General features: G+C 45.3%; 1 protein-coding gene across 1 annotated transcript; it reads left to right on the plus strand.

The window, feature by feature from the left end:
• The first annotated feature begins 9,988 nt into the window (after window positions 1-9,988).
• Window positions 9,989-11,071, plus strand: LOC143817807 (odorant receptor 131-2-like). The gene has a single exon (XM_077299273.1). It carries the CDS (start codon window positions 9,989-9,991, stop codon window positions 11,069-11,071), a length of 1,083 nt encoding a protein of 360 aa, XP_077155388.1.
• Window positions 11,072-23,739: the final 12,668 nt, after the last annotated feature.

Genomic DNA, 23,739 nt, shown 5'->3' on the forward strand with positions numbered 1-23,739 from the left:
CCTCCTCATCCCTATCCTGGTATGCATAGCCTCCTCAACCCCATCCTGGTATGTATGGCCTCCTCAACCCCATCCTGGTATGTATGGCCTCCTCATCCCTAACCTGGTATGTACAGCCCCCTCATTCCTATCCTGGTGTGTCTGGCCCCCTCATCCCTATCCTGGTATGCATGGCTCCCTCATCCCTATCCTGGTATGTCTGGCACCCTCATCCCTATCCTGGAATGCATGACCTCCTCATCCCTATCCTGGTATACATGGCCCCCTCATCCCTATCCTGGTATGTACAGCCCCCTCATTCCTATCCTGGTATGTCTGGCCCCCTCATCCCTATCCTGGTATGCATGGCCCCCTCATCCCTATCCTGGTATGTATGACCTCCTCATCCCTATCCTGGTACGCATGGCCCCCCTCATCCCTATCCTGGTATACATGGCCCCCTCATCCCTATCCTGGTATGTACAGCCCCCTCATTCCTATCCTGGTATGTCTGGCCCCCTCATCCTTATCCTGGTATGCATGGCCTCCTCATCCCTATCCTGGTATGTATGACCTCCTCAACCCCATCCTAGGATGTATGGCCTCCTCATCCCTATCCTGGTATGTATGGGTTTCTCATCCCTATCCTGGTATGCATGACCTCCTCATCCCTATCCTGGTATGTATGGCCTCCTCAACCCCATCCTTGTATACATGGCCTCCTTATCCTCATCCTGGTATGCATTGCCTCCTCATTCCCATCGTTGTATGCATGATCTCCTCATCCCTATCCTAGTATGCATGGCCTCCTCATCCCTATCCTAGTATGCATGACTCCTCTTCATCCCTATCCTGGTATGCATGGCCTCCTCATCCCTATCCTGGTATGCATGGCCTCCTCATCCCTATCCTGGTATGCATGACCCCCTCATCCCTATCCTGGTATGTATGGCCTCCTCATCCCTATCCTGGTATGTATGACCCCCTCATCCCTATCCTGGTATGTATGGCCTCCTCATCCCTATCCTGGTATGCATGGCCTCCTCATCCCTATCCTGGTATGCATGGCCTCCTCATCCCTATCCTGGTATGCATGACCCCCTCATCCCTATCCTGGTATGTATGGCCTCCTCATCCCTATCCTGGTGTGCATGACCTCCTCATCCCTATCCTGGTATGCATGACCTCCTCATCCCTATCCTGGTATGTATGACCTCCTCATCCCTATCCTGGTATGTATGACCCCCTCATCCCTATCCTGGTATGTATGGCCTCCTCATCCCTATCCTGGTAGGCATGGCCTCCTCATCCCTATCCTGGTATGCATGGCCTCCTCATCCCTATCCTGGTATGCATGACCCCCTCATCCCTATCCTGGTATGTATGGCCTCCTCATCCCTATCCTGGTGTGCATGACCTACTCATCCCTATCCTGGTATGCATGACCTCCTCATCCCTATCCTAGTGTGCATGACTCCTCTTCATCCCTATCCTGGTATGCATGGCATCCTCATCCCTATCCTGGTATGTATGGCCTCCTCATCCCTATCCTGGTATGTATGGCCTCCTCATCCCTATCCTGGTATGCATGACCCCCTCATCCCTATCCTGGTATGTATGACCTCCTCATCCCTATCCTAGTATGCATGACTCCTCTTCATCCCTATCCTGGTATGCATGGCTCCTCATCCCTATCCTGGTATGTATGGCCTCCTCATCCCTATCCTGGTATGCATGACCCCCTCATCCCTTTCCTGGTATGCATGGCCCCCTCATCCCTATCCTGGTATGCATAGCCTCCTCAACCCCATCCTGGTATGTATGGCCTCCTCATCCCTAACCTGGTATGTACAGCCCCCTCATTCCTATCCTGGTGTGTCTGGCCCCCTCATCCCTATCCTGGTATGCATGGCTCCCTCATCCCTATCCTGGTATGTCTGGCACCCTCATCCCTATCCTGGAATGCATGACCTCCTCATCCCTATCCTGGTATACATGGCCCCCTCATCCCTATCCTGGTATGTACAGCCCCCTCATTCCTATCCTGGTATGTCTGGCCCCCTCATCCCTATCCTGGTATGCATGGCCCCCTCATCCCTATCCTGGTATGCATGACCTCCTCATCCCTATCCTTGTATACATGGCTCCCTCATCCCTAACCTGGTATGTACAGCCCCCTCATTCCTATCCTGGTACGCATGGCCCCCCTCATCCTTATCCTGGTATGCATGACCTCCTCATCCCTATCCTGGTATGCATGACCTCCTCATCCCTATCCTGGTATGTACAGCCCCCTCATTCCTATCCTGGTATGCATGGCACCCTCATCCCTATCCTGGAATGCATGACCTCCTCATCCCTATCCTGGTATGCATGGCACCCTCATCCCTATCCTGGTATGTATGGCCTCCTCATCCCTATCCTTGTATGCATGGCCTCCTCATCCCTATCCTGGTATGCATGGCCTCCTCATCCCTATCCTGGTATGTACAGCCCCCTCATTCCTATCCTGGTATGCATGGCACCCTCATCCCTATCCTGGAATGCATGACCTCCTCATCCCTATCCTGGTATGCATGGCACCCTCATCCCTATCCTGGTATGTATGGCCTCCTCATCCCTATCCTGGTATGCATGGCCTCCTCATCCCTATCCTGGTATGCATGGCCTCCTCATCCCTATCCTGGTATGCATGACCCCCTCATCCCTATCCTGGTATGTATGGCCTCCTCATCCCTATCCTGGTGTGCATGACCTCCTCATCCCTATCCTGGTATGCATGACCTACTCATCCCTATCCTAGTATGCATGTCTCCTCTTCATCCCTATCCTGGTATGCATAGCTCCTCATCCCTATCCTGGTATGCATGACCCCCTCATCCCTATCCTGGTATGTATGACCTCCTCATCCCTATCCTGGTATGCATGACCCCCTCATCCCTTTCCTGGTATGCATGGCCCCCTCATCCCTATCCTGGTATGCATGACCTCCTCATCCCTATCCTTGTATACATGGCTCCCTCATCCCTAACCTGGTATGTACAGCCCCCTCATTCCTATCCTGGTATGTATGGCCTCCTCATCCCTATCCTGGTATACATGGCCTCCTCATCCCTATCCTGGTATACATGGCCCCCTCATCCCTATCCTGGAATGCATGGCCCCCAACAGATAAACATTAAAAATAAACCATCCTACTTACCTTCCTGCACACCCTTGCAGCATCTTGTTCTGATGCCAGAAGCTGATTTATGCTTGTAAGCAGCACATGGCAGGGATGTCATGCACTGCCCAGAAGCAGAGGACAGATGCCGGAAAACTCACTGCTCTCCATGCTGGGACTATGTGAGTGGAGAGCAGTCAATATTCATTGCTCTTTAATATCAGGCACAGTAACCTAAGCTGCTGGCTTGCTGAAGCGGCCGGACGATCACATGTACCCGTTACTATAGGGAATGACTATTCACTGCCTATGGGAGTGGAGGGCAGTGAATATTCATTCCCTTAAGTAACAGGCACACGTGATTGCCCGGCTGCTGCAGGAAGCGGTGGTTGTGATTGCTTCATAATAAAAAATGTGCTGAAAAACTTGGCTTATACTTGAGTATATACGGTATTCTTATTATTATCCTAATAGACTATTTGACACCTTTTACTCCATCCTCAGTTCTAAAGTGCATGCTCAGATCACCAACCTCAGCACTAGTGTTGAGCATTCCGATACCGCAAGTATCGGGTATCGGCCGATACTTGCGGTATCGGAATTCCGATACCGAGTTCCGATACTTTTGTGATATCGGAAATCGGAATCGGATCCATATTCATGTAAAAAATAAAGAATTAAAATTAAAAATATGGATATACTCACCTCTCCGGCGGCCCCTGGATCTTTCCGCTGTAACCGGCAGCCTCCGTTCCTAAGAATGAGCACGTGAAGGACCTGCGATGACGTCGTGGCTTGTGATTGGTCGCGTGAGCGGTCACATGAGCGGTCACGCGACCAATCAGAAGCCGCGACGTCATCGAAGGCCCTTCACGCGCTCATTCTTAGGAACGGAGGCTCCCGGTTACATCGGTAAGGTCCAGGGGCCGCCGGAGAGGTGAGTATATCCATATTTTTTATTTTAATTCTTTATTTTTTACATGAATATGGATCCCAGGGCCTGAAGGAGAGTTTCCTCTTCTTCAGACCCTGGGAACCATCCTGGATACCTTCCGATACTTGTGTCCCATTGACTTGCATTGGTATCGGGTATCGGTATCAGCGATATCCGATACTTTTTGGATATCGGCCGATACCATCCGATACCGATACCTTTGAGTATCGGAAGGTATCGCTCAACACTACTCAGCACTAATGATCTGGTCTATTATTTCAATAAAAAAAAGTATCACATGCAACAGGAAATTGTCTCCCAGTCCCCCAATATCAACATTAGTTTCTGACTTTGAACCGGTCACAGAATAAGTAGTGACCAAGCTCCTCGCATCTTCTCGCCTTACAACCTGCATCAGTGACCCTATTCCCTCACATCTCCTTATGTTTCTCTCTGTGGCTGTCACTGCCCACATAATAAAAATATTTAATGTCTCTCTTTCTTCTGGTATCTTTTCCTTCTCCTTCAAACATGCCATCATAAACAGATTACTAAAATATCCATCCTTCTATCAGAACTGCACTGCTTACTACACACCGGTCTCTAATCTTCCCTTTATTTCTAAACTCCTGGAACTCCTGGTCCACTCCCGTCTAATCCGCTAACTCTCACATCACTTTCTTCTTGACCCTTTACAATCCAGTTTCCGCTCTTTACACTCTACTGAAACTGCCCTCACTAAAGTCTCTAATGATCTACTTACAGCTAAATCTAATGGTCACTGCTGATCTCTTGGATCTCTGCAGCATTCGACACTGAGGATCACCAGCTCCTCCTCACTATTCTCCGCTCTATTGGCCTCAATTATGGACATAGAGTAATTCACAGCACACACTTATTCCAATTGCAGGTGTGAGGTAGATATACATGTTGGTGCAGGAAACATGCAACATAGATATAAATTAATGTTTCGACTCTTCTGAGGTCTTGTTCACAATGTCGCTGGGGAAGGAGGAAGAAACACAAAATAAGTGCCATGTACATAAGTGATTATAGCAGTTAGTGCATGAAATAATACATTGTATACAGTATATACAATATGTACAAGTCTGTGGTTCTGTCCATAGTACAGGGTGGGCCATTTATATGGATCCCCCTAAATAAAATGGGAATGGTTTCTTTATTCTTTCATGAGTTATCCGTTGTTTCAGATGCTGCACATCTCGTATCGTAAGGCAATTGTCTATGCTGTAAAGATACGAGATGTACAGCATCTGAAACAACGGATACTGGAAGACTGTGCTAGCATTTCTTCTACGGTGTTGCTATCAGAGTCAAGAGTGGGAGAAGAGGGTTGCATTGACAATCCAACACAATGGGCAGCACTTTGAACACATTTTATAAGTGGTCATAAAGTTGTAAATAACTCATGAAAGAATAAAGGTACGTTACAATCAAGCACACCATTGTTTTTCTTGTGAAATTCTCAATAAGTTTAATGTGTCACATGACCCTCTTCCCATTGAAAAAATAAAGTTGGATCCAAAATGGCCAAATTCATAATGGCCGCCATGGTCACCACCCATCTGGAAAAGTTTTCCCCCTCCCATATACTATGTGCCACAAACAGGAAGTTGATATCACCAACCATTCCCATTTTATTTAGGTATATCCATATAAATGGCCCACCCTGTATATAGAGGACGTGCCAAAAGAGCACAAAAAGCATGGAACAATAAATAATAAGTACATATTCCCTTGTAGCTCAAAAGGTTAAGGTCATGTTAAACATGCGGAGAACAGTGTGTAAGAGTGTAAGATGGCATAACAGACATCTCACTGTGGTACTGACTCTACTGACACCAGGGTACATGGGGATAACGTTCATGGAGGCAAGGATGGAGATTATGTCAGTACACCTGTTAAAAGAGCTCAGCCCTCTGTTAGAAAATCCTAGCTGTGGTTTATAATCAGAGCATAGGGGGTGTTTGGTGGCTGGCACAGAGGTCAGTCTGCAAAAGGAACTGCAAAAGCATTAAATAGCTGTGGCTAGAGTTCAGTAGATGCATTCCAGCACCTAGCTCTGGCTTGTCTGGCGGGTGTTGCGGTGTGAGTGTAGGTTTTGTAAGTCGGCGGCATTTGAAGCCTGACTGAAAGTGCATTGTAACTAGTGGCACCCATAGGGGAGGGGTAACACTGGTTGGGACATGGCAGTGAGAGGGTGTCATCAGGAAGAGGCGCACACTGTATGTCACATGTGGAGCCGGTGGGTTTCTACGGTAAAAGGGGATGCCTGTACAGTGTTACACTTGGTTATATACTGGTCAAATTGAGCTTGTGTAACGAAATATTGTGGTCTACAAATCGGGACAGTAGATGTAAAGTCTATAGGGTAAGGAAGCAATGCACTAAATGGTTAGGAATTGAGGGGAACATATTGTGGTGGTGGAAGATAAGAACAATGGTGTGCTGTAGATAATGGGATGTAGGATTTATGCAGGTGGGTACAAAGAGGACAAAGAGAAAAGAAATATAGGGGCAGCGAGAAGGAAGGTAATGGTGGGAGAGGGTAAAGGGTTGTGAGGAGGTTTAGAAGGGGCAAGGGGGAATATAGTTGCTACCAATTATGGCCAAGGGGAGAGCGGATGACTCCCAATGGCCCATAGAAGGATGTCAGTGTGTCTAGTAGGAATAAAAAGATGAGCTAAGTTAGCCAATCAATATCTCTATTGCGACCCTTAGGGACTAGAGTCTGGAGAGTATGAATACAGTAAATTTCTCATTGTTTGTGTAATTGTATGTGGCTGCTACCCAGTCTAGGTCTAGGTAGATGCTCCAGTACCTGGAATGGAAATTGGGATGCCCAGTGTCTGGCTTCAGTGAAGTGATGTGGTAGTGGAAGCCAAGTCTTGCCTCACCGGATGGTCGACATGTAGCTGGCTGACGTGTTGGGTGGTTTCACGAACATATAAGAGGCCACAGTGGCATGTGACAACATAGATCTCGAAATTAGAGTCTCAGATAAAGTAACCTTTATTGGGATATGATTTGCCCGTCCGATAGTGTGTGACCTTTTTGGCTTTGATGACGTTGGAGCAGGCTGTGTAGTTAAGAGAATGTGCCCATCCTGGTATTAAGAGTTGAGTGAGTGAAGCGAGTTAAAAGTTGAGTGGGTTGTTTTTATGTTCTGCCTATTTCTGACCCCCCATTTGTCCATCATGTTGTAGGGTGTTTTTGTGCACATAAGGGCTGGTGATTTAAAAACTTCAATTTTGGGATAAGCTCTCGTAAGTAATGGCCAATGTTTATGGATGATCTTGTGGCATTATGGTCTGGTAGGGGTGTATAAATGTTATCAAGCACGGTTTATTGATGTAGAGATGTTGAGATGGTGTGGTGGGAACCATCTCTTCGTCCTGTTTAAGGAGTCTGATTGCTCCACATGTGACATAAGCTTCTCTTCCCGAAGACCGATGTCGTCTCCTCAATGCCTTTTCACAACCAGCATGACTCATCCTCTGTACTGCCCAGGTGCGGACGTTCCCCACTACTGTAGCAACCTCTTCACTCTTCACCATGCCACAACCATAGTGACCCTTCTCCAATTGGCGGCACTAGCTGTGACGCACTTACATTCAGGCGTCAGACACCACAGATTTTAAAAACCTACATTCACATGACAACAATCACAAGACAAGCCAGACCTAGGTGCGAGAGCTCCTCTAATCAACTCTCCCCACAGGTATTTAATGCTTATGTGGTTCCTTTCACAGATTGACCCCCATGCCAGCCAACAAACACCCCTTATACTCTAACTATAAACCACAGCTAGGATTTTCTAACAGTGGGCTGAGGTCTTCTAACAAGTGTGCTGACGTAACCTCCATCCTTGCCTCCATGAACGTTGTGCTGTCATTAGTTTCAGTACACACTGCCACATTGGTACATTCCTCTTCTTTTGTCTTCCCGCAGTGAGATGTCTGTTATGCCAACTTAGACAATATTCTCCACTTGTTTGATATGACCCTATCCTTCTGAGCTACAAGGGAATATGCACTTATTATTTATTGTTGTATTCTTTATGTGCTCTTTTGGCACGTTCTCTATATATTGTGGACAGAACCACAGACATGTACATACTGTATATACTGTATACAATGTATTATTTCATGCACTGCTTTTATCATTTAGGTACATGGTAGTTATTTTGTGTTTTTTGCCGCTATAAGCCAGAATAATGAGCTGCTCTATGAGAGTCCTTTCTGGCAAACTTGAGCCATCCATCCTCATTCATCCTGGCAAAAGAAGCATGTCTTGGCAAAATAAGGGTACTTTCACACTAGCGTTTTTTGCAATACGTCGCAATGCGTCGTTTTGGCGAAAAAACGCATCCTGCAAAGTTGTCTGCAGGATGCGTTTTTTCCCCATTGACTAACATTAGCGACGCATTGCGAAGCATTGACACTAGTGTTGAGCGATACCGTCCGATATTTGAAAGTATCGGTATCGGAAAGTATCGGCCGATACCGGCAAAGTATCGGATCTAATCCGATACCGATACCCGATACCAATACAAGTCAATGGGACTCATGTATCGGACGGTATTCCTGATGGTTCCCAGGGTCTGAAGGAGAGGAAACTCTCTTTCAGACCCTGGGAACCATATTAATGTGTAAAATAAAGAATTAAAATAAAAAATATTGCTATACTCACCTCTCCGACGCAGCCTGGACCTCACCGAGGGAACCGGCAGCGTTCTGTGCTTAAAATGCGCGCGTTTCCTTCCTTCCGTGACGTTACGGCTTCTGATTGGTCGCGTGCCGCCCATGTGGCCGCGACGCGACCAATCACAGCAAGCCGTGACGTAATTTTGAGGTCCTGGAAGCCTAATTCTAGGCATTCAGGATTTTAAAATTACGTTCCGGCTTGTGATTGGTCGCGTCGCGGTCACATGGGCGACGCGACCAATCACAAGCCGTGACGTCACGGGAGGCAGGACACGCGCGCATTTTAAAATTGCGTCACGGCTTGTGATTGGTTGCGTGCCGCCCATGTGGCCGCGACGCGACCAATCACAGCAAGCCGTGACGTAATTTCAGGTCCTGAATGCCTATTTCTGCATTCAGGACCTGAAATTACGTCACGGCTTGCTGTGATTGGTCGCGTCGTGGCCACATGGGCGGCAGGCGACCAATCAGAAGCCGTGACGTCACGGAAGGAAGGAAACGCGCACATTTTAAGCACAGAACGCTGCCGGTTCCCTCGGTGAGGTCCAGGCTGCGTCGGAGAGGTGAGTATAGCAATATTTTTTATTTTAATTCTTTATTTTACACATTAATGTTGTATTTTACACATTAATGTTGTTTCGATACCGATACCCGATACCACAAAAGTATCGGATCTCGGTATCGGAATTCCGATACATGCAAGTATCGGCCGATACCCGATACTTGCGGTATCGGAATGCTCAACACTAATTGACACACGTCGCAACCGTCATGTGACGGTTGCGTCGTGTTGTGGCGGACCGTCGGCAGCAAAAAACGTTGCTTGCAACGTTTTTTGCTACGTCGAGAACGTCTTTTCCGGCCAGAACTCCACCCCCTCCTCCCCGCACCTCACAATGGGGCAGCGGATGCGCTGAAAATCAGCATCCACTGCACCCGCTGTGCAGCGCAAACAACGCTAGCGTCGGTATGTCGGCCCGACGCACTGCGACAGGCCGAGTATGACGCTAGTGTGAAAGTGGCCTAAGCTGTTTTTTCAGGTGCTCGGAGGTGATTCCACAACAATCGGCTACTCCTTTAAGACCTTTTCTCATGTTATGCCTCTGTAACACCTCTGAGCTGAAGGAAGCTATTATGGCAACCAAATATTAGACCATACTACCATATTTCCTATGAATTGTATGAATGTCAATTTGGTTAAAAGAAGGTTCGGCACAAGAGAAGTCTGATATTTATGAATTCTTCACATCTGAAAAGCTTAATCTTGTCACTTTCTTGTTTCCTATCAGTGTTAGATCCCATAGAAGAATTGCCGTCATCCAGTTTCCAATGATGAATTTTAGATCTATCCCTATGAATGATTCCGCAATGTCCATTTATACTGAATTGGTTGATGCGGTCACCCGAAATATTCTTGTTGTTTTCAATCTTCTATTTTTCACCTTCTTCCTGTACATCATCTCTGTTCTTTTGAAGGTCTTCTTCTCCAATCCTCACATCTGGGAGAAGTCTCGTTACATCCTCTTTGTCCACATGCTCATCAATGATACATTGTTTCTGGCTCTTGGAAATTTCCTTCTGTTGTCTTCCATTTATTCTGTATCCCTCCCCGTGCCAGTATGTTTCATGCTACAGACCTTGGCCGCTTGCTCCTTTCGAGTGACTCCATACAACCTGGCCGTCATGTCTCTAGAACGTTACGTAGCCATATGTTTCCCCTTAAGACATCTAGAGTTTTGCACGGCAAAAAAAGCTCATTCTATGATTCTCGTAATCTGGGTCATAGGAGTTTGTCCAAGTATTGCCGACCTGACTGTGATAATGTACTCGATTGAAAAAAGTTTTTTGTCATTGTATGTGGCTTGTGATGTTCCGCTATTGGCTTTATCTCCCCAACAAAATGTAATTAAGTCCATCATCAATATCTTCAGCTTCGCCACAGTCGCATTAATCATTGCATTTACTTACATTCAAGTAATGCTGGTTGCCAGGAAGATCGGTTCTGGTGGGTCATCCGCCCTTAAAGCCAGAAAAACTGTGATGCTCCACGCCTGCCAGCTCATATTATGTATGTTCTCCTTCATCTCCACCATCACTGAGACCCTATTTATCAAATATATTAGATACATACTCATCTCAAACTTTCTTATATTCACTTGTTTGCCAAGGCTTCTTAGTCCGGTCATTTATGGGGTAAGAGATGAAGTTTTTCGTAAATATATCAAGAAACTAGATGGTGGCCCGATTCTAATGCATCAGGTATTCTAGAATATGCATGTCCACGTAGTATATTGCCCAGCTACGTAGGATATTGCCCAGCCATGTAGTATATTGCACAGCCACGTAGTATATTGCCCAGCCACGTAGTATATTGCCCAGCCACGTAGTATATTGCCCAGTCACGTAGTATATTGCACAGCCCATGTAGTATATTGCCAAGTGACTTAGTATATTACCCAGTCACGTAGTATATTGCCCAGCCATGTAGTATATTGCAAAGCCACGTAGTATATTGCCCAGCCACGTAGTATATTGCCCAGCCACGTAGTATGCAGCACAGCCCACGTAGTATATTGCCCAGCCACGTAGTATATTGCACAGCCCACGTAGTATATTGCCCAGTCACGTAGTATATTGCACAGCCCACATAGTATATTGCACAGCCCACATAGTATATTGCCCAGCCACGTAGTATATTGGCCAGCCACATACATAATATATTGTCCAGCCACGTAGTATATTGCACAGCCTCATAGTATATTGCACAGCCCACGTAGTATATTGGCCAGTGACATAGTATTGTTGAGGGAGGATCTAAATTGATCCTTCACGGTTGACTCAGTGATTTCCAAATTAATCTACAGGGCGTTGCCGGCAACTGAAAATGACCAGACGGAGACGTGTGCCTCTATATGGGGGATCGAGCAGATCTCTGGCCCCCGTTTATTGTGTATCACTCTTCATAGTCATAGAAATTATACTTCAACCAATCAGCATAAGAACACGCTCACAGTTCTTAACCTATAAGAATGCAGGAAAAACTTAACCCATGAAAATACAGAAAAACCGAAAACTACATATATGGTCATATCTTCTTGGCACAGAAAAACACATACTAACAGGTGCCTCAAAGTCTTATCTAGCGATACACCCCCGAGTCCCTTCCCTGGCTCGAGTCAGAAGACTCAAGGTCTTTATACGAATTATAAACCATAGCCTAGTTGAATACCAGGCTTGTGAACAACAAGATAAAGTTATTTAAAAATCGAATGAAGGAGAGAAAATAGCTTATGGACGGCACTACCTCAATTAAATCCATAATCTTCAGGAAAACCGGTACTGAAAAGCTATATCATGTCAGCAACAGCCATGACAGAAAATATATCGGGTGCAAAACCTTGAAATGTCATATGTGTCTCAGGTAGCAATAGAAAAAAGCAGGGTGCACTCACCAATCTTCAAAGTAGCAAATATTTTATTGAGTCTTCACAATTAAAACTTCATAGCCGGGGGAAAGAAAAAGGAGCTCGTGCGAGCAGGGGAGACGACGGCCGTTTCGCGCGGTCCTTGCGCTTCAATGGGTCAACAGACCCGTTGAAGCGCAAGGACCGCGCGAAACGGCCGTCGTCTCCCCTGCTCGCATGAGCTCCTTTTTATTTCCCCCGGCTATGAAGTTTTAATTGTGAAGACTCAATAAAATGTTTGCTACTTTGAAGATTGGTAAGTGCACCCTGCTTTTTTCTATTGCTACCTAAGATAAAGTTATTTCATGGCAGCTATAACCTTTTACCTAATTAAATAACAGAACTTATCTTTAAGCAACAGGAAAATGGTGTCAAAAAGAACAAAATGGAGAATCTTTCTTAAATTGTCCCTTCACATTCCCCCCTAGATAAATTTTGTTAATTAATGTCCAGAGGTACTATCCCAAGCTCTAAGCTCGAGGGGTACTGGTCTTCGCATGACTGGTGCCATGTTACCAGCCATGGCTGTTGCGGCGTACCCGTCCCCCCTGTATACTAGAATTTTTTTACGAGTAACAATTATTGATAACAGTAGTGGGGATCTTTTGAAAATAGCCATTCGCTTGGCTTCAACATCTTCATCAGGTAACTTTGTGAAATCAGTGTAGAGAAGAGCAGGAGTGGCAACGCTTTTGGTATCATCATTAGTTGTCTTAGTGCAGAATTTCCTAATACATACAGAAATACACCAAAGAACAAGTTTTAGTATTACATACATAACAAGGATAAAGGCAACAATATATAACAAACTTTGAAAGATTTCAGCTATCCAGCCCCCAGGTCCCTCAAACCAATTGGCTGGATTAAGAAAGGAGAAGGTGTCTGCCCACCAACTGTCCTTATTACGGTCATTGTCTTTATCATATTAATCTCTGAGTCTTTGAATATCCTCTAACTTTAAGTTCATAGTGCTATTGGGATCTGTATAATGACAGCATGCGGGTCCAATAACCTGACACATGACCTATGCTGCTGTTAAGTAACACAGTACTACAGTATATTGATTAGTGACTATGATAAGTTGGTTTTGGACAACAACAGTAATATTAAATATATCCAATATATCCCAAATTTGATCATCTAGATAATCTGTGGCCCTAACCAATTTATCCCACATTTGTGTAATCATAGGGTAAATGAAAACAGAACTGACAATTTTATTGGCTATACTCATCTGTACTACATATGGTCTCCCCAAAGGGAATAACCAAAACATTATGTCCCCTTATTTGCTATTAGTCTGTTTAACCAGCTTGCATCGCGATGCGTAGATCCACGTCGGCCTTCCTTCCAGCTTTACTGACATAGGAGTGATACTGAGGACTTGGTAGGGACCGTCATACAAGGGTTCTCTAGTCCGTGTTTTCTGACATGGCTTTTCACGACCACAAAACCACCAGACTTTAAGTTGTGACAAGTGTCGGTTTCTGCTGAATCTGGAAGGGAAGAAAAAACTAAAACATGGGTGTTAGCAAAATTTTTACTAAGCTGAATAACATATTGAACAGCACGGTCAGTTTCCTCTGATAACTACTGAGGCTGGAAATTTGCAACTGAGGGCCTAGCACCAAATAATATCTCATATGGGGACAGGCCATGTTTTGCCTTAGGGGTAGTACGAATGTGGTACAGTACAATGGGTAGGAGCTCTGGCCATGGAGCCGTAGTCTCCTGCATCATTTTGGTCAATTGGCCCTTCAGTGTGCCATTCAGCCTCTCAACTTTCCCACTGGATTGTGGATGGTACGGAGTATGGAGGGCTACAGTGGATCCAAACCTTGTCAAAACCTCCTGATACACATAATAAGAAAAGGCCGGGCCTTGGTCACTTTCGACGACTTCTGGAACACCATATCTGCATATAACTTCTCTCACCAGTTTCTTTGCTGTGGTTTTTGCAGTCATGTTGGTAACGGGAAATGCTTCTGGCCAACTGGAGAACATGTCGACAACCACCAGACAATATTCATACCTTCCAGACTTAGGCAACATGATGTGGTCCACTTGGAGCCTTTGGAAAGGATAGTCGGGCTTAGCAAGGTGCTTTGGGGGTACACGTTGAAGTTGACCAGGATTGCAGGTCTGACAGATATTACATGCATGGTTGAGTGCTGTCAGGACTAGTGTTGAGCGATACCTTCCGATATGCATTGGTATCGGTATCGGATAGTATCGGCCGATACCGGCAAAATATTGGATCTCGCCGATACCGATACCCGATACCAATGCATTTCAATGGGACGCAAAGTATCGGAATGGTTCCCAGGGTCTGAAGGAGAGGAAACTCTCCTTCAGGCCCTGGGATCCATATTCATGTGTAAAATAAAGAATTAAAATAAAAAATATAGATATACTCACCTCTCCGGCGGCCCCTGGACTTTACCGATGTAACCGGGAGCCTCCGTTCCTAAGAATGAGCGCGTGAAGGGCCTTTGATGACATCGCGGCTTCTGATTGGTCGCGTGACCGCTCAGATCAAGAGCTCATTAAAACAAGCTCTTGATCTGAGAATTGACATGGCGGGGCTGGGGAGGGAGATTCCCAGACATAGGGTTAAAAGGGATATTGGAGTATGGGACTGGATTTGTGTACGATGGGAGGAGGGCAGGAGCTGAAGTCTGTTACGTGGGCCACTGATAAGGAACGGAGCTGCGTCCTTGCAGCTGTGGAGGGGGGTCTGAGATTGGAGCAGGAATCGCTGCGGCTACTGGTTTAACCTTTAATTTCCCTGCTGATGCAGAGTGGGGTAAGTTCTTTTGAAAACTCTTTACTATTTTCAATGCATCATCTGAAGTGGAAGTCTTAATATCGGATCTAACTGACATTATTGCCTCTTTCAATTCAGATTTAAGGCCGGACATGAAAGCTGCCACAAAAATTGTGAATGGGCTTTATTATACAGTGAGAATCCCTGATCTTTAAACACTACCATAAGATGCCCATAGAACTTCTCAGCAGTCCAGGATATATTGGTGCCTTGGGGTTAAGGGGCATAGGGCTTAAAGTCGGGAGTAGAGGCTTAATTTCCTGGGGAGGGACCATATTATCTAGCAGGGAGACCCCCTCTCCCAAATTTTTGATTGCTTTCCTGACACATTAATCTCAGTCACTTTCTCAGTTCCTTCTTGCAACACAAAACATCCAGGTTTTTGTCATAGTAATAGACAACTTTCCTTTTTCAATGTAATTCACTTCCTCTGTTGATCCTCAATTTGCTATATATCAACCACTCAACTCGAAGCAGGTGAATCTTTTACCAATCTTTCAATTACACTGATAATCAAACAATCTCTTACAAGTTTCCTTCCAAAACTAGGTACCATATTTCCATATTTCACTTTCAACTTCCAACTTACAATATTTCTTTCTACTTCAATACAATAATTGTACTATTGCTTTAAACACAAATCTCCCAGCGCGACAGAAAATATAGAGAAACTTAGAACGCAGCTACGTGCCCCCTCCATACCAGAGACAGCAGAGATAAGAAAATCACAGCATTCCTCAACAGAAAGGAGAAAGCAATAACGCAGCTGTTTGACCCCTCCCATCAGGTATCTTAGAGATAATGCACAGAAACGGAATACAGCAGTTCTCAGACTTAATTAATTTCTACAAAACCTTCATCACACAATTCATATGCCAGATTACCTTAGAAAAACCCATAATTGAGAATATTGTTCCTGCATTCCTGACAGATTTATTTCCCCGTCTTTGGGCTAACAATATCAGATTCATCACACAAATTCAAAGTCTTCTTTTCCTTCCATGGAAACTGATTCACCTTTAGAGCTAAATATCCTTACTTTGTCGTGCACAATACCGAGCGGCCTTAACAGTTTGTTCCACTGGGTCTCTCTGTCCCCCGCTGGGACAACCCAAAAACGCAGTACTCAGTGAAAGGAGGAGGGCATCTTAGACTTTCCCTCCGGACACCTCTGGACATATATATATATAATTCCTGAGTTACGCATCCTACCCAATCTTCGATCACCTCACCGCGCCTGATTCTAACAGTGATCAGGAATTCAGGATATTTTGACTATAAAGAGAATTACATCACTGGTCAATCCGGGTGTCCGTCCCTTATGAAGTACGGTTCTGGGCTGCCAACGGAACTACACCTCTATATGATTCTACCCAAAAATCACCCCACCATCAGGGACAAACCTCAGATCCTCTTTGCAGCAACAAACACTGGAAAACCACACCAAACGGTCAATCTGGACAGTATAACTGCCAACTTATCGTGGTTGTTGTGGGGGATGATCAGTCCCAATTTTCCAGTGCCTGTGTCCTGTCTGAGGGTCCTTTGTCTTGTTGTCCACCGGGGGGGCAGAGGCGTTCCTGTTTGGGGCCCCACGTTTTCGGGCGCCAACTGTTGAGGGAGGATCTAAATTGATCCTTCACGGTTGACTCAGTGATTTCCAAATTAATCTACAGGGCGTTGCCGGCAACTGAAAATGACCAGACGGAGACATGTGCCTCTGTATGGGGGATCGAGCAGATCTCTGGCCCCCGTTTATTGTGTATCACTCTTCATAGTCATAGAAATTATACTTCAACCAATCAGCATAAGAACACACTCACAGTTCTTAACCTATAAGAATGCAGGAAAAACTTAACCCATGAAAATACAGAAAAACCGGAAACTATATATATGGTCATATCTTCTTGGCATAGAAAAACACATACTAACAGGTGCCTCAAAGTCTTATCCAGCGATACACCCCCGAGTCCCTTCTCTGGCTTGAGTCAGAAGACTCAAGGTCTTTATACCAATTATAAACCATAGCCTAGTTGAATACCAGGCTTGTGAACAACAAGATAAAGTTATTTCATGGCAGCTATAACCTTTTACCTAATTAAATAACAGAATTTATCTTTAAGTAACAGGAAAATGGAGTCGAAAAGCACAAAATGGAGAATCTTTCTTAATTTGTCCCTTCACAGTATATTGCCCAGCCATGTAGTATATTGCACAGCCCACGTAGTAAATTGCCCAGCCACGTAGTATATTGCACAGCTCATGTAGTATATTGTCCAGTCATGTAGTATATTGCACAGCCCACGTAGTATATTGCCCAGCCACGTAGTATATTGCACAGCCCACGTAGTATATTGCCCAGTCACGTAGTATATTGCACAGCCCACGTAGTATATTGCACAGCCCACGTAGTATATTGCCCAGCCACGTAGTATATTGCCCAGCCACGTAGTATATTGCCCAGTGACGTAGTATATTGCCCAGCCACGTAGTATATTGGCCAGTCACATAGTATATTGCCCAGTTACGTAGTATATTGCCCAGCCACATAGTATATTGCCCAGCCACGTACGTAGTATATTGCCCAGCCACGTAGTATATTGCACAGCGACGGAGTATACAGCACAGAGCCACGTAGTATACAGAGTTAAAATAAAAAATAAACATATACTGACCCTCAGAAGGCCCGTTGAAGTCCTGGCCCTGTGCGCGGTGCAGACGTCAGCTTCCAGTCCCAGGGTGTGATGACGTCGCGGTCACATGACCGTGATGTCATGTCAGGTCCTTCTCGCGCAGGACCTGTGATGACGTCGCGGTCACATGACCATGATGACCGCAGGCGGCAGCTTCCGGTCCCAGGATGGTATGCCAGAAGGACCTTCCATGACGTCGCGGTCATGTGACAACGACGTCATGGAAGGTCCTTCTCGCAGGGCCTGTGATCACGTCGCGGTCACATGACCGTGACGTCATGGAAGGTCCTTCTGGCAGACCATCCTTGGGACCGGAACCTGCCGCTTGCATGGAGTGGTCACCGTAGCATCGCTAGGAGCGTGAAAGGTGGCGGATGGTGAGTATAGCAGGTTTTTTTTTTGTTTTTTTTTAACATGTCATATTTTTACTATTGATTCTGCATAGGCAGCGTCAATAGTAAATCGTTGGGGACACACAGGGTTAATAGCAGCGGTAATGGAGTGCATTACACAGCGGCCCGTTACCGCTGCTCTTAACCCTGTGGGAGTGGTGACTGGAGGGGAAGGGGATTATGGAGCGGGTGCCAGGCAGTGACTGCAGGGGAGTAGGGGAGGGACTAATCGGACTGTGCCCGTCGCTGATTGGTCACGGCAGCCATGACAGGCAGCTGCCAAGACCAATCAGCGACTTGGATTCCATGACAGACAGAGGCCGCGACCAATGAATATCCGTGACAGACAGAAAGACAGACAGAAGGACAGACAGACAGACGTGACCCTTAGACAATTATATAGTAGATTATATTTAATAGACTACTGAATTTATTGGAAGAGAAGAACTTGTGTCTGTCATTCATTATGAGGTTTCCAAAACTATAGTTTCATTTAATAAACTGATGTATAAATCACCACGACGCTATGTTATTTTTGTGCTTGAACACTCTAGAACAAAATGTGTAAGTCCTTCACTAGAGAATCTACTGCTTGGATCTACACTGTGTTCCAAATTATTATGCAAATAATATTTCCTCATATTTTCTCTAAATTACCTATCTGAATTGCAGTCATTGTTATTTTCCAGTCATCTACTATTCTAGTATAATTGCAATGTTTTGGAAAAAACTGCCTATGAAAACAGTATCTTTATAAAAAAAATAAAAAACAAACACTCATAATGCATGTTCCAAATTATTATGCACAGCAGAGTTTTCAACCTTTTTTTTTTATTTTGAACAAAAAAATGGTCAATTGTGAAGTTATAAGCATCATCTGCTTATTACAAAATGAAATCAAACAGTTTTCAAGTGAAAACTTTATTCTAGGTGATGTTACATTTGCACATAGGACCCCTTATTCGAAAGAACCTTCTGAAGTCTCTCGTCCATTAAATTTGTCAGTTTTTGGATGGTTTTTGCTTCAATTGTTTTGCATGTGGACAGAATCCCCTCCCAGAGCTGTTGCTTAGATGTGAACTGCCTCCCGCTATCATAGACACTCCTTTTAATGATGCTCCAGAGGTTCTCAATGGGGTTGAGGTCAGGGGAAGATGGTGGCCACACCATAAGTTTGTCCTCTTTTATGCCCATAGCAGCCAGAGATGCAGATGTGTTTTTTGCAGCATGAGACGGTGCATTATCATGCATGAAAATGAACTTGCTGCGGAAAGCACGGTTCTTCCTCTTGAACCATGGCAGGAAGTGTTGTTTTAGAAACTCCACATAGATTATGGAGTTCATCTTTACCCCTTCAGGGATCATAAAGGGGCCGACAATCTCTCTCCCCATGATTCCAGCCCAAAACATTACTCCACCTCCTCCTTGTTGGTGCCTTAGTCGTGTTTTCATGGGGTGTCCATCAACCAGCCATCCTCCACACCATCCATCTGAACCATCGAGCGATGCACGGCACTCATCGTTTGGCCCACTGGAGCCGTTTCTGCTTGTTGCAGTGGATAGAGGTGGTCGACAGGATGGCTTACGCACAACTGCAAACCTCTGAAGGACCCTGCATCTTGTTGTTCTGGGGACGTTGGAGGCACCAGCAGCTTCAAAAACTTGTCTGCTGCTATGACAAGGCTTTTTTGTAGCTGCTCTTTTAACCTTACGCAATTGCCTGTTGGAAAGAGTCCTCAATTTTTCTTTATCAGCACACACACGTGTGTGCTGGGAATCAGCTACATACTTCTTGATTGTGCGATGATCGCGATGAAGTGTCTTGGCAATGTTGATTGTAGTCATGCCTTGACCTAAATACTCCACAATTTGTTGCTTCTCAGCAGCCGACACATCCTTTTTCTATCCCATTTTGGCCAAAAATGTAGGCTGCTTAATAATGTGGAACAGCCTTCTTAAGTGGTCTTGCCTTTATTTGGACACACCTGCCAAACTAATGTGCACAGGTATCTGCAATTGCTTTCAGTGATATAAAGAGCCCTGACACACATCACCATAAATGAGTTTAAATGACAAACAAAAAAATTCTAACCTTATCACTTCTAAATTCTTTGTGCATAATAATTTGGAACACGGTGTAATCTACTTGTCTGTCTACTGCCTATAACTTAAGATAATATTTACTTCTCAGGAGTAGTGTTGAGCATTCCGATACTGCAAGTATCGGGTATCGGCCGATACTTGCTGTATCGGAATTCCGATACCGAGATCCGATATTTTTGTAGTATCGGGTATCGGTATCGAAACAACATTAATGTAAAAATGTGTAAAAGAAAAAATTAAAATAAAAAATATTGCTATACTCACCTCTCCGACGCAGCCTGCACCTTACCGAGGGAAGCGGCAGCGTTCTTTGTTTAAAATTTGCGCTTTTCTTTCCTTTACAAGAAGTCCAGGCTTGTGATTGGTTGCGTGCCGCCCATGTGGCCGGGACGCAACCAATCACAGCAAGCCGTGACGTAATTTCAGGTCCTTCAGGATTTTAACATTACGTTCCGGCGTTGTGATTGGTTGCGTCGCAGTCACATGGGCGACGCAACCAATCACAGCAAGCCGTGACGTAATTTCAGGTCCTTAAGGATTTTAAAATTACGTCCCGGCTTTGTGATTGGTTGCGTCGCAGTCACATGGGAGACGCAACCAATCACAAGCCGTGACGTCACGGGAGGCTGGACACGCGCGCATTTTAAAATGGGCGCGTGTCCAGCCTCCTGTGACGTCCCGGCTTGTGATTGGTTGCGTCGCGATCAACCAATCACAAGCCGGGAGGCTGGACACGCGCGCATTTTAAAATTTTAAAATGCGCGCGTGTCCAGTCTCCTGGCTTGTGATTGGTTGACCGCGGCGCAACCAATCACAAGCCGTGACGTCACGGGAGGCTGGACACGCGCCCATTTTAAAATGCTCGCGTGTCCAGCCTCCCGTGACGTCACGGCTTGTGATTGGTTGCGTCTCCCATGTGACTGCGACGCAACCAATCACAAAGCCGGGACGTAATTTTAAAATCCTTAAGGACCTGAAATTACGTCACGGCTTGCTGTGATTGGTTGCGTCGCCCATGTGACTGCGACGCAACCAATCACAACGCCGGAACGTAATTTTAAAATCCTGAAGGACCTGAAATTACGTCACGGCTTGCTGTGATTGGTTGCGTCCCGGCCACATGGGCGGCACGCAACCAATCACAAGCCTGGACTTCTTGTAAAGGAAAGAAAAGCGCAAATTTTAAACAAAGAACGCTGCCGCTTCCCTCGGTAAGGTGCAGGCTGCGTCGGAGAGGTGAGTATAGCAATATTTTTTATTTTAATTCTTTCTTTTACACATTAATATGGTTCCCAGGGCCTGAAGGAGAGTTTCCTCTCCTTCAGACCCTGGGAACCATCAGGAATACCGTCCGATACATGAGTCCCATTGACTTGTATTGGTATCGGGTATCGGTATCGGATTGGATCCGATACTTTGCCGGTATCGGCCGATACTTTCCGATACCGATACTTTCAAGTATCGGACGGTATCGCTCAACACTACTCAGGAGATATCCAAGGAACTTTTAGTGAAATAAAAAACATAAACTCCTGGGGCAGAACTGCAAAATGTGACCGCTCTTACCTTACAGAGCTCTATAGTGTGACCGCTCTTACAGTATAGAGCTCTATAATGTGAACTCTCTTACAGTACAGAGCTCTATAGTGTGAACGCTCTTACAATACAGAGCTCTATAGTGTGACCTCTCTTACAGTACAGAGCTCTATAGTGTGAACGCTCTTACAGTACAGAGCTCTATAGTGTGACCTCTCTTACAGTACAGAGCTCTATAGTGTGACCGCTCTTACAGTATAGAACTCTATAGTGTATACACTATAGTGTTTACACTATATGTAAGCTGGGTGTATGCTGCTGCCACTAGGAGGCTGACACTAAGTGATACAAAGAAAGTTAGCTCCTCCCCTGCAGTATACACCCTCCTGCTGGCTCTCAGCTAACCAGTTCGGTGCAAAAGCAGTAGGAGATCAATAACAACATATGAGCGTATAGCATGTCACATTACATATGAGAGTATAGCATGTCAAATTATAAAACAAGCACAAACTAATAATAGGGAGGGAGCTGTGTCCCCCAATGAATGGCTCGGAGAAAAGGATTTTATGGTGAGTACACAAAAATCCCTATTTCTCCTTCGCCTCATTGGGGGACACAGACCGTGGGACGTCCCAAAGCAGTCCCTGGATGGGGACAACATCAGATCAGGCCGGTGTAACCGCTATAGTGTTTTGGTCCTGCCAATAAAGCTTCTTTGAATCTTGAATCTTTGTGTGAACGCTCTTACAGGACAGAGCTCTATAGTGAGACCGCTCTTACAGTACAGAGCTCTATAGTGTGACCGCTCTTACAGTGCAGAGCTCTATAGTGTGACCTGTTGTGATTTTGCTTTTTGCTCCCTCTAGTGGTCATTAGTGATTTGACTCTGGAGCGTCTGTCTTTTCCTATATCCTCACCTGGGCCATTAGTTCAGGGGCGTTGCTATATTAGCTCCCTGGACCTTCAGTTCAATGCCTGGCATCGTTGAAATCAGAGCTAATCTGTTGTGCTCTTGTCCTCTGATCCTGGTTCCTGTTTTTCAAGCTAAGTCTGCTTCCTTGCTTTTTGCTTTTGTTTTGTTTGGTATTTTTGTCCAGCTTGTTCCTATCTGTATCCTGACCTTTGCTGGAAGCTCTAGGGGGCTGGTGTTCTCCCCCCGGACCGTTAGACGGTTCGGGGGTTATTGAATCTCCAGCGTGGATTTTTATAGGGTTTTTGTTGACCAGATAAGTTATCTTGCTATATTCTGCTATTAGTAAGCTGGCCTCTCTTTGCTGAACCTGGTTCATTTCTGTGTTTGTCATTTCCTCTTACCTCACCGTTATTATTTGTGGGGGGCTTGTATCTTGCTTTGGGGTCCCTTTCTCTGGAGGCAAGAGAGGTCTTTGTTTTCTTCTCCTAGGGGTAGTTAGATTCTCCGGCTGGCGCGAGTCATCTAGCGATCACCGTAGGCATGATCCCCGGCTACTTCTAGTGTTGGCGTTAGGAGTAGCTATTTGGTCAACCCAGTTACCACAGCCCTATGAGCTGGATTTTTGTATCTTGCAGACTTACACGTTCCTCTGAGACCCTGTCCACTGGGGTCATAACAGTATGCCAGGCCAGTATTAAATGTTTAATGCATTGCAGAAGTGGGATTATAAGAAAGAAAATTTTGAGTTTTTTTTTTTCCCTCTCTCATTTTTTTTTTTTTTTCTTTTCCCCTTTACATCAGAGTGGCTTAAGCTTGCTGCAGACATGAATGTCCAGACCTTGATTACAAGTGTGGACCAGCTTGCCGCTCGTGTGCAGGGTATACAAGATTATGTTATCAGAAGTCCTATGTCAGAACCTAAGATACCGATTCCTGAACTGTTTTCAGGAGACCGATTTAAGTTTAGGAATTTCAGGAATAATTGTAAATTATTTTTGTCCCTGAAAC

This window comes from Ranitomeya variabilis, chromosome 3 (assembly GCF_051348905.1).
Source record: "Ranitomeya variabilis isolate aRanVar5 chromosome 3, aRanVar5.hap1, whole genome shotgun sequence".
Taxonomy (NCBI): Eukaryota; Metazoa; Chordata; class Amphibia; order Anura; family Dendrobatidae; genus Ranitomeya; species Ranitomeya variabilis.